The sequence below is a fragment of the Bos indicus x Bos taurus genome, chromosome 7, assembly GCF_003369695.1.
Source record: "Bos indicus x Bos taurus breed Angus x Brahman F1 hybrid chromosome 7, Bos_hybrid_MaternalHap_v2.0, whole genome shotgun sequence".
Classification (NCBI taxonomy): Eukaryota; Metazoa; Chordata; class Mammalia; order Artiodactyla; family Bovidae; genus Bos; species Bos indicus x Bos taurus.
Window position 1 is genome coordinate 99312564 of NC_040082.1, and position 12051 is coordinate 99324614.

General features: G+C 50.6%; 1 protein-coding gene across 1 annotated transcript; it reads right to left on the minus strand.

Moving 5' to 3' along the window:
- Nucleotides 1-8: 8 nt before the first annotated feature.
- Nucleotides 9-4469, minus strand: NDUFB7 (NADH:ubiquinone oxidoreductase subunit B7). Its single transcript, XM_027548017.1, has 3 exons — nt 4272-4469; nt 566-734; nt 9-208 (listed from the first exon to the last, which is right to left on the minus strand). Exons 1-3 carry the CDS (start codon nt 4381-4383, stop codon nt 76-78), a joined length of 414 nt encoding a protein of 137 aa, XP_027403818.1. The 5' UTR covers nt 4384-4469; the 3' UTR covers nt 9-75.
- Between the last annotated feature and the right edge of the window lie 7582 nt (nt 4470-12051).

A 12051-nucleotide genomic window follows, 5' to 3' on the forward strand; every position in this document is an offset into this window, starting at 1 on the left:
GGCAGGCGGAACTTGGGCCGAGGGGCCTGGAGGCTTTTATTTCTTGACTGGTCCACAGAGTGGTGGGCAGGTTCGCTACAGGGCCACCTCGGGGGCCACCTCGCCGGGCCCCAGGCCTTTGGCCATGTCCGCCTCCCTCTGCTCCCGTCTCTTCTTCCGCTGGAGCAGCCGCCGCTCGCGCTCAAACTCCTTCATGCGCTTCACATAGCTGCAGGCACAGCACAAGGAGGGATGTCAGGACACAACCGTCCTGTGGTCCGGGAGCTGATGGGCCTGGGGGGGGGGGGGTACTCTCCCCAAGTAGGGAAGACCCATGTGCCTGCGGTTTAGGTCTGGGGTTCACCCCCCACCTTGACACCACTGAGCCAAGAGCAAGGACTGGTCTCCCACCTGGAACCGGGCTGGGCCACTCCTCCAGGCCCGCCCACCCAACAGCCCCCTCGGCCTCCTCTTTCTACTAAGGGGGGCATGGCTAGAAACTCAGTGTGAGCTCATGGTCCTCTGCCTCCGGAGTCGTGGGCCCAGGGCCCCGCCGGGTGGGGGTGTGGGGCGGGCTGGGGCTCACTCGAGGTGCTCGCAGTAGTCCCAGTCGTGCCGCTCGTGCTTGCAGGCCAGGAAGTTGGGGAAGCTGTCACGCTTGCACTTGAGAAACCGGATGAGGTAGTGGGCGCAGTAGTCGCGTTGCTGGAGCACCAGCTGGGCGTCGTTCATCTCCTGCTGAGTGGCCACCATCTCTGCGGGTGGAGGGGGAACCAGGGAGGCTCAGCCAGGGTGGGAGGATCCTTCTGATGTACACAAAAGCAACAAGGGCAGAGTCCCTCTCCTGCCCTCAACACCCACACGAGATTCTTGCCGCTCCACCCCCAGGGTCACTCTGCAGACAGTCCTACCAGCAAAGCCTGCACTCCCCTCTGCTGGGCACAACCCGGTGTGTGTGGGGAGGGTGGCGGGCAGGCTGCCTGTGGGACTTGAATCCCAGCTCCGCCCTTGTTGGAGCTGTAACTTCTCAGAGCCTCAGCTTCTTCCCCTACTGCATAGACTTGGCTCCGAAGTGAGCTGAGCAACTACATGTAAAGTGCTGAAGTGCCCGCCTCTTGGAGAGCTGAACTAATAACCCTCAGGTCCTGCTGCCCCACCCACCCGGAAAACCTGACCTGGATGAAATAAACCTTCATTCAACTGGGGCTGGTTTGGGCCCTAAGAAACAGTAGGCGCACACCCCTGCCTGTGCCCGCTGTGCGGGTGATCCTGAGCTGCGCCCTCTGGCAGGGGGCGCTCAGGACCAGCCTTCCTGCATCAAGGGAACCACTCTCCCAGCTTACACCAGCATCTTTGTTGTCTCAGAAGGTCTCCTCACAAGTAGCATCACTACAAGCAGTAGTGTCCACTGCTTACCTGCAATCCACTTCCACTGGCTCCTCTCCCCTCTGCTTCCCAGCCGAGTTTCTGTCTCACTCTGGCCCCGAGTCTGTAACCCACCAGCGTCCACACTCTACCCCAGCAATGCCCACACGCTGGTTCTTTCCAGAGCCACTCGGGACCCCAGGGCACCATGCTTCCTCAGCCTCTTGCTTCTTTCTCGAACATTCTTTTCCCGTGGCCCTCATCTCCACCATATTCTCCCCAGGTTTCCTCCCATCTCTATGGCTGTCCATACATTTTATGCCCAAACCTGAAGCGATGGCTTCTGGTGGTTCCTGCTAAGATCTCTCTGCTCATTCTAATTCATGGCTTTGGTCTCCAATCTGTAACCTAGACCCCATCTTGGGCCCTCCACCCTCAACTTGTCTGAGCCCCAGGCCTCGTGTCCATCTGCAGCCCTGGATGGTTTCCACGTCAGTGTGCTGGCACTCATACCAGATGCTTCGGCATAATCGGTCAGCAGCCAGAATTTCTGGGGCACCCACTGGGTGCTAGGTGCTGGGGACCCACAGGGGAACATGCTATGCAAGAATGGATCCTGCTCTGGGAGGGAGACACTGAACAAACAGGTAGAAATGCTGTAAGATGCTTGGCAATGCTCAATACTGCACGTGGGCATGCATGCTCAGCTGTGCCTGACTGTGACCCCAAGGACTCCTCTGTCCGTGGGATTCTCCACGCAAAAACACCAGATTCGGCTGCCATGCCCTCTTCCAGGGGATCTTCCCAGGGATTGGGAATAACCCATTTCTCATGTCTCCTGCGTCGGCAGGCAGGTTCTTTACCACCAGTGCCACCTGGGTAGCCTGGACATATGTACGCTTATGGCTGATTCACGTTGTACAGCAGAAACCAACACTGTACAGCAATTATCCTCCAATTAAAAACAAAGCAAAAACTCCAGCCCTCACAAAAGCCCTTTGAAACCAGGGGATGAGCAGAGACCCCCAGGGAGGGGTGAGAGTGAGTGGAGACAGAAGGCAGTGTGGATTTATATTGGGCATTTACAAGGCAGGGAGTTGGGACGGAGTTGTTGGGTCTTGGAACCATGTGAAGAGAGCCCCCAGGAAGGGCTGTGTCTGCTGCCGCTGTAATGGAGTTAAAACTAAGAATCTGACAATGGGTTTTGGCAATACAGTAGAGTGGTGGTGGGGAGGAAGCCTGACCAGAGCCCGGTCATTGAAGTGGGGGGAGACAGCTGGATGGGGAGGCGGGGCAGGAGAATATTTTAAAAACAGCAGAAATAACAGTGTATTTGCATGCTGATGGGAAAACCAATGTCCAACGAGGAGAGACTGGTTGGGACAGTGCTTGGGTGGGCGAGAGGATGGGATGAAGGGCATCAGAGTTCAACTGGAGCAGAGGTTTAGCTGAAGCTGGGGCAGATTGAGTAACGGGAGAGAAGGTGGAGTCCAGCAGGAAGCAGAGATGAAGGGAGCCCAAGAGAGTTTTGGCTGCATCTGTTTTCTTAAAATTTTTAGATCCCCAACCAGGGATTGAACCTTCGTTCCCTGCATTAGAAGTGCAGAGTCTTAACTGCTGGCATGTCAGAGAAGTCCCTGCATCTGTTTTCTTAAGAGGATGCCAAGTGACAAGCTGAAAGGAGATGCTGGAGTCTGAGAGAGACGGCCTGACACTGTGGTCGAGGGGGGAGCAAGAGAGAACAGAGGCCAGGGAATGTGACAAGAAAACCAGTAGCATTAGGGAACAAGTAGGGGAGCAATCAGGAGACGTCAGGGAGGCTGAGTGTTTTTCTCCCGTGATGTTCAGCTGCAGAGGGACAGGAGCCAAGGAGGAGAGCTGGCCTTAACCAGGGCTCTTGTTAAGCCAGAGAGAGCAGAGTGGGGGTGGCTCTGGGTGTCTGCAAAACATCAAGGGAAAGAAGGGTGTATGGAGCAGTGGGAAAGACTGACATGGAGGTGGGCGTACTGATGGACTACAGGTTCTGGTGGGGCTGAAGGGACTACCAGGAATCGAGAGGAGTGTACCCTTCAACGTTGTCCTAAATCCCAACTTCTCTGCACCACGCACGTTCCCTTAGGGGTCTCCCTGTCTCCAAGTCATCATCGCCCACCAGGCAGCCAACAACGTGACCTTTTGACAAAACAAATCAGGTCGCATGGCTCCTCAGCTTAGAAGCACGAAGCACTAAGGGGAGAGCCCCTCTCCTTAGTCTCGGTGTGGTCAGCTCTTTTGCAACTCCCTCACGTCTAGCTTCCAGTTATAGCTCCCCACCCTGGAAGCCCGCCATGATACTCCCAGGCACCATCATGAAGACCCCCCAGGTTCCACGGTCTCCCCTACAGGACAGTGAGTTCTCTTCAGTCAGTGCCTGCTGTGTCTTCTGTGCCCAAACTGGCTTGGTCCAGGATTGGCGCCCGATATGTCTGTGATATTAACTCATTAAAAAAAGCAAAGTGCAGGACAGCTTGTGCGACCTGAGTACCCCCGCCGCTCGCCCGCCACCCCCCTTCTGTTTTCCCGGGCATACCTAAAAAGAGCAGTGACATCTACCCAGAGGTACAGTGAGCACATCTCTTCCGTGTTAAATTCTCCCATGGCTCCCCACTCACTCCAGGACTAAGCCCAGGTTCGATCGCCTCATTAGCCCCGCATCTCTGCTCTCTTGCCCCCTAGGCTTTTTGTTCAAACAACAAGCCCCCTCTGCTTGCAATGCCTCCACACTCCGGCAAGGTCACGAACGTCCTCTGAATTTCTCCGGGCCGAAGTCAGGGCTGAACCCAGACACAGCGCACGATGCTCGAGCCCAGCAGTGGAGACTCCGAGTTTCAGGGGTTCCCGCACCCGTGCCCCACTCCCGCCGGCCGCTCCTGCGCACTGGGCCTCACCGCGTTCCTTGCGCTCGGGGAAGCCGTAGTCGGGCGGGAAAGTGGGCATCCGCAGGGGATCGGGCTCCACCGATGCATCGCCCAGGTATCTCCGGGCCAGGTGAGCCCCCATGGCTGCTGTCACCGCAGGTTCCAGCGGCAGCCGGGGTCACCTAATTCCTACCCGGAAGCATTCCCCCTAGGCCAGCTACGGCTTCCGGGTTGCTTGCGCCGCCGCAGGGATAATAGAGATGAATGACTCCAGAGGGGTTCATGTAACTCTGACGCCGCCTAGCGGCCAGGAGAGGACAGCAAGGCGCGTACCCCCTACTCTGGCTACCGCCAGAGGGAGCCTCCCTGCCTCGGAAAATATATCTTGGCTCGGGAAGGGTGGACCACAGGAGCCTGGGGTCTCCTCTCACCCTCCCTGGGCTCCACTGGTCTACTGAAGCTAGAGTACGAAGGAAAAATATATTTTATATCATAATTTTAAAAAGTTTTATTCTAAAACATTCAAAGTTTTCATAAGCGCTTGCACAGTTGCTGATATTAGTGAATATAAAAGGTTTAAATAAAATTACTTAAATATTTTAATTTAAATAAGCAAATAAAAGTTATTTATCAATACACTATTTATAAACTGAGTTTTTTTTTTAATACTTTTATTTATTTGGCTGTGCCAGGTCCTAATTGCAGCATGTGGGATCTAGTTCCCTGACCAGGAAACAAACCCAGGGCCCCTGCATTGGGAACACAGAATCTTAGCCACTGGACCATCAGGGAAGTTCCTATTAAACTGAGCTTTTAAATAAATCCTACTGAATACTTTGTAAAAATGAAGCAAGTTGTGATTCTAGTATTCCTCCACTTGCCACTGTAAAGAATTGGTATTACATTTCACATCTGTTAGGTTAGCACATATAGAAGTGTTAACCTAACAGATTAAAAGTATTTTAAATATACACACATATATTTTTGTGTATATATATATATATATGCTGCTGCTGCTGCTAAGTCGCTTCAGTCGTGTCCGACTCTGTGCGACCCCAGAGACGGCAGCCCACCAGGCTTCCCCGTCCCTGGGATTCTCCAGGCAAGAACACTGGAGTGGGTTGCCATTTCCTTCTCCAATATACACACACACATATATATTGCTTAATACTTCTCGGCCAAATCCTGCCTCCATGTGCAGCAGTAACAAATGCAAATGATGTGTTAATTTGTTACTATCTCTGGAATCTCAGCACAGGATTGGAACACAAAAGAAAAAATTTTCACTGGATGCTTGTCAGTGTTGGGAAATGATACTTGGCTGTGCAAGATTAGATTTCATTTGACAAGGTGCTGTGGGTTGAACTATCTTCCACCCTCTGATCCCCCACCTCCTGTCAAATACACGTTGAAGTCTTAACCACCAAGAAGCTGCGAATGTGATCTTACTTGAAAACAGGGTTTTGCAGATGTAATCAAGTTAAGATGTGGTCATGGCAGACTCGGGTGGGTCCCAATCTAATGACTGTTGCCCTTCTTATAAGAGGGAAATGTTTTAAATTGTAATTTTGTGTATTTATTTCTGGCTGTGCAGGGTCTTCCTTGCTGTGGGCTTTTTCTCTAGTTGCAGCAGTTGTGGCGCACCGACTTCTCATTGCAGCGGCTTCTCTTGTTTCAGAGCACAGGCTGTAGGGGGCACAGGCTTCAATAGCTGCAGCCCTAAGCCTCTAGAGCACAGGTTCAGTAGTTGTGGCATATGGGCTTAGTTGTTCCTCAGCATGTGGGATCTTCCTGGACCAGGGATCGAACCCACGTCTCCTGCTTGACACGGGGATTCTTTACTACTGAGCCACCAGGGAAGCCCTGAGAGTGAAATGTGGAAGCAGACATACACCCAGAACATCATGTGATGCTGGAGGCAGAGGCTGGAGTGATGCATCTACAAGCCTAGGACACCAAGGATCCCACGCCAGGAAGGCTCTTCCCCCAGAGCCTTGGGAGTGAGCACGGCCCTGCTCACACCTTGTTTTGGACTTTCAGCCTCCAGAACTGTGAGACTGTAATTTTTTCTTGTTTTAAGTCACCTGCTTTGTGGTACCCTGTTATGGCAGCCTTAGAACATGGAGACACACAATCATTTGTCTTTTCTCTTACCTAAACTTGGTTTGTTGGTTTAGTTGCTAAATCATATCTGACTCTTGCGACCCCATGGACTGTAGCCCACCAGGTGCCTCTGGTCCTGGGATTCTCCAGGCAAGAATACTAGAGTGGGTTGCCATTTCCTTCGCCAGGGGATCTTCCTGACCTGGGGATCGAACCCACGGCTCTTGCATTGCAGGCAGATTCTCTACCAACTGAGCCATCAGAGAAACTTAACACCTAAACTTGTCTAGTGCCTAAATCCTCCTCACATTCCTAAGCAGCCTGTTTCCAGCATTGGCAGATGCAGAACCACACTCACACCCAGGAGGGCCCTCCTGGGGCCTGAGTGACATTGATACCAAGACACGTCATGTGTTTTTTATTTGTTTGTTTTGTTTTTTGGCCACACCGAAGCATGCAGGGTCTTAGTTCCCTGACCAGGGATCAAACCTGTGTCCCATGCAGTGGAAGCACAGAGTCTTAACTACTGGACCATCAGGGAATTCCCATAGATGTCATGTTTAGACTTATGGTTGTTCTATGCAGGTTCCTTTGCAAGATCTCAGGTGACAGCAGCATCATGCATCCTTCAGTAAGTTTACTTTGTGTTTGTAATATGTGTGGTTCTCTAACGCAAGCCAGATCCCTCCACTTGGCCAAGGGGCTTTCCTCTATTTGAGAGAACAGGTGTCCTGGATTAGAATGCTAGTTGTGTGGCCTGGTTGAGTTTATTTAGCTTTTTTGTAAGATGAAATATCAATTTTTATGTTGCAACATTGAATGTTAATTATGTGAAGTACTTACAGCAGTTCTTGGCATGTTGTTTAGTCGCTCAGTTGTGTCCGACTCTTTTTCAATCCCGCGGACTGTAGCCTGCCAGACTCCTCTGTCCATGGGATTTCCCAGGCAAGAATACTGGAGTGGGTTGCCTTTCCTTCTCCAGGGGATCTTCCCCTCCCAGGGATCAAACCTGTGTCTCCTGCATTGGCAGGCAGATTCTTTACCATTGAGCCATGAGGGAAGCCCAGTTCTTGGCAAAGCATTAGATAAGTGTTACTTATTACTACTACATCTTTCTTTTATGAACAGCTGCATCAGACCTTGAGGACACAGAGGTGAACAAGAAGATCAGAGTGGGGCTGGATGGCGTCTATCTCCATGCACACTCAGTCCTATGTGGGGCTTTAAATACGACCTTCAGCAGGTTGAATCATGGTGCCCCAAAAGGTATGTCCATACCCTAATCTTGGAAACCTGTGAATGTGATCTTATTTGGAAAACATTCCTTTGCAAATGTAATTAAGGATCTTGAGATGAGATTGTCTTGGATTAATTTAATTTAATTCTTTGGCTCCAGGGACTTCCCTGGTGGTCCAGTGGCTAAGAGTCTGTGCTCCCAATGCAGGGGGCCTGGGTTCCATCTCTGGTCAAGCAACTAGATCCCACATGCCATAAGTAAGGATTCACATGGTCTCAACTAAGACCAAGTGCAACCAAATAAATAAATAAATATGAAAAAAATCTCAGATCCCTTTTCCCTCGCTCCCCAAGCCTCAGCTGTTTCTTATAAATATCCTGAGCCCCTCACCTTCAGGGAGGTGGGTTTGAGATTTGCTCCCCCTTCTCCTTGCTTAGCTGCCTTGTGAGCAAACCCTTTCTCTGCTACAAATCTTGGTGTTTCAGGCTTGGCTTGCTGTGTGTCAGGCCGACAAACCTAGTACAGTAACACAAGCTATAGAGGACAGTCCAGTGGGTGACTGAGACTTCCTTTCCAGGGCCACCAGTGCCCTGTCTCCAGAACATGGCATAGATTTGTGATTCCGTGCACTTCCTGACGCCAGGGGGCAGCATTCCCACTCCGGTCTTCGTGAATGGCACTCCTGGAGTTGTGCAGTGCACAGCCTCCACAGCTGTACCAGGCCGTCCGGTTCCATGTGTCTCCTCTGACTCCCTTTCTCTGCTCATTCAGCGGCCAGAGCAGGAAGGAGACCCAGAGGGGCAAATCACATGCCCAGCTCACTCTCCCTGTGTGATCTTGGGAAGTGACTTCCCTTTCAAAGATGCAGTTTACTCTCCTGAAAAATGGGTCCCTACTAAACAGCTCCTCCCCACTTCATGATTATTTTCCTTGTTAGCACTTAGCACCCTCTAACCTGAGATCCATTTGACTTATTTATCTCGTTTCCTGTTGTTCTCTTCTCTTGAATATCGGCTCTGAGGAGCAGGGAATTTCATCTGATTTGTTCACTGCTATATTCCTGGAACACAGGAATGGAACAGACACACAGTAGGTGCTTAGTAAGTAGTTGTCAAAACCAACACAGGAATACATGAACAGGGTCGTATGGAGGAGTCAGTTTGATGGCCGTGTGGAAAGTTTCCTGTCAGGCATCTAGGATGTGCCCCAAACACGCTCACTACTATTATCTATCAAAGTGTTTATTAACTTTTTCTATTTAAAACATTTTTTTTTTGGTTGTTCTAAGCGCACTCCCCGCCTCCCCGCGTTGGAAGTGCGGAGTCTTAACCACTGGACCTCCAGGGAAGTTCTATCATTCTTATTATTTTAATTTGGCGCTCACTCTCTAACTAAGCCACTAGGCTTCCCTGGTGGCTCAGAGGTTAAAGCGTCTGCCTGCAATGCGGGAGACCCGGGTTTGATCCCTGAATCGGGACGATCCCCTGGAGAAGGAAATGGCAACCCATTCCAGTACTCTTGCCTGGAGAATCCCATGGACGGGGGAGCCTGGTAGGCTACAGTCCACGGAGTCGCAAAGAATCGGACACGACTGAGAGACTTCACTTCACACGACCAGTCGTCTCACTAGAGAATGAGGAGGTCCTAGTGAGGCGGTGGGGGAGGTGGGGGGGCGGTGACTCTGGACCATTCTGTCCTGCAGGCCCAGGACTCAAATGTTTCAGCCCGGTTTGTCTATACGCAGAGTTGGAGACCTGGGGGGGATCATATTAGAGTGACTGCGGTATTAAGGGGTGAGGGAGGGGCCGGGCCTCAGTCACCCGTGCCCCACAGCCTTCCTGTTATTTTTTCTCTACCAGCCATCTGACGAGGAGAGTTTCCGGTGTTCCTCGCCCGTGTTCCCTGCATCAGAGCGCACAGCTTCCCCGCCCCTCCTGCCTCCTCATCGGCGGCGCTAGCCACCCCGCCCACTCGGCACCAGGCAGGGCTGTATTAGAACTGTGGGCAGGTCGGCCTCAGAGGCCCCAGGTGGGGCCAAGAATGGGGAGAAAATTCTGGGTGGAGTCTGAGCCTCGCCTCGGTCCGCTGGATGGGAGTTCGGAAGCTCTGGGTAATTCAGTTCCGGAGGAGGAGGCGAAATAAGTCAGCGTGTCCCAGACAGTCCCTGGGGAAGACCTCGCCTCAGTTTGATGGGTGCGTGAAAAGCGCTTCCTGCCAGGCACCGAGGAGACGCCCAAGACCGACCAGATGGGCGCCTGTAATTGTAGCCAAATAAGGGCAGAGCATCCGGTCCCATCGCTCCCCATCACTTCATGGCAAATAGACGGGGGAAAAGTGGAAACAGTGACAGATTTTACTTTCTTGGGCTCCAAAATCACTGTGGATGGTGACTGCAACCACAAAATTAAAAGACACTTGCTCCTTGTAAGAAAAGCTATGACAAACCTAGACAGCGTATTTAATGCAGAGACATCACTTTGTTGACAAAAATCCGTGTAGTCAAAGCTATTGTTTTTCCAGTAGTCATGTATGGATGTGAGAATTGGACAATAAAGAAGGCTGAATGCTGAAAAATTGATGCTTTCGAACTGTGGTGCTGGAGAAGACTCTTGAGGGTAACTTGGACAGCAAGGAAATCCAACCAGCCAGTCCTAAAGGAAATTAACCCTGAATATTCATTGGAAGGACTCATGCTGAAGCTGAAACTCCAATACTTAGGCCACCTGATTAGAAGAGCCAACTCAGTGGAAAAGACCCTGATGCTGGGAAAGATTGAGGGAAGGAGGAGAAGAGGGCGATGGAGGATGAGATGGTTGGATGGCATCACTGACTCAATGAGCATGGGTTTGAGCAAACTCCGTAAGACAGTGGAGGGACAGAGGAACCTGGCGTGCTACAGTGCATGGGATTGCAAAGAGTCAGACCCGACTTAGGGACTGAACATCAACAACAGTTGTAGCATGAGCTGCCCTGGAATTCTGTCGCCTACGTGGAAGGAGGCTGGCTGGTAGTGGAGGAATCAGTGAGCCCGGAGGGGCCTGACTTTAGTCAGGGTTTGGTAGGCTGGACGGTCACTCATTCATTCAACAGTCATCTTATTGGACACCTAATGTGTGACAAGATGGTGATACCTGTTGAGGAAAAACATAATGAGTGGAGTGTATGGAAAAGGGCAGTCTTGCAACTTGAGTTTTATAAAGTCTCACTGAGAGGGAGACATTGGATCTCAGACTTCCAGTTTCTGCAGGACACCAGAAGCTTGCTGTCCTCAGGGCCTTTGCACAGACTTGAATGCTTTTTCTCCATATATTTACAGGGCCTTCCCCCCACCTCCTTCTGTGGATTTCAATTGTCAGGTGTTTCCTGATCAGCTTCTCTTCCCCTCCTTCTCACCACTTCCTCCTCCTCTTTCTCCTCCCCCTCCTCCCTTCTTCTTCTTTATAAACTGAGATATAATTGACATGGGCTTCCCAGGTGGTGAAGTGGTGAAGAATCTGCCCGCCATTGCTGGAGACACAGGAGACAGGGATTTGATCCCTGGCTTGGGAAGCTCACCTATAGAAGGAAATGGCAACCCACTCCAGTATTCTTGCCTGGGATAATCCCATGGACAGAGGAGCCTGGTGGGCTATAGTCCGTAGGGTCTTAAAGAGCCCAACACAAATGAGCGATTGAGCATGCACATGTAATTGACATATGATAGTATATTAGTTTTTTGTATAAACATAATGATGTGATATATGTATATACTGTGAAATGATCACTGCATAAAGTCTAATTAACATCCATCCATAACAGCACATAGCTACACTTCTTATTTTCTTGTAATGAGAACTTTCTTGTTCTCAATACTTGTACATTTCTTGTAATAAGAACTGCTTACTCAATGAAAGTGATATTATTTCAAGGCATGGATGTGCTATACTGTAATACACATATAGACACGTAAAAAATGTGGTTCTAAGAGTGCTAATTGTTCAGCAAGATTAGAAGGGCATTACATCAGTAAATGATGTGCTGACCATTTTTTATTGCATGGAGAAATACAGTGAAAAAAAAAAGTCACTCATCATGCCTGACTCTTTGAGACCCCATGGACTGTAGCCCACCAGGCTCCTCTGTCCATGGAATTTTCCAGACAAGAATACTGGAGTGGGTAGCCATTCCCTTCTGCAGTGGATCTTCCTGTCACAGGAATCAAACCCAGGTCTCCTGCATTGCAGATGGATTCTTTATCTTCTGAGCCACCAGGGAAGCCCATTGCTTGTAGAAGTATATTTAAAAACTCATGTATAAAAATGTATTTGGGGGGGACTTTCCTGGTGGACCAGTGGTTAAGACTGCAAACTTCCAATGCGGGAGGCACAAGTTCGATCCCTGGTGAGGGAACTAAGATCCCACATGCCATATGGTGTGTCCAAAAACAAAGAATCAAAAACCATGTTTTTTTGAGTGTTCCTTGCTCATCCA

Bases quoted from the DNA above. Each gene is read 5' to 3' on its own strand.
- NDUFB7 (XM_027548017.1), bottom strand. From the start codon at position 4,383: ATGGGGGCTCACCTGGCCCGGAGATACCTGGGCGATGCATCGGTGGAG. The intron at 735-4,271 runs GTGAGGCCCAGT...CTCCACCCGCAG, and splicing joins CCCCGAGCGCAAGGAACGCG to AGATGGTGGCCACTCAGCAG. The intron at 209-565 runs GTGAGCCCCAGC...CTGTGCCTGCAG, and splicing joins GACTACTGCGAGCACCTCGA to CTATGTGAAGCGCATGAAGG.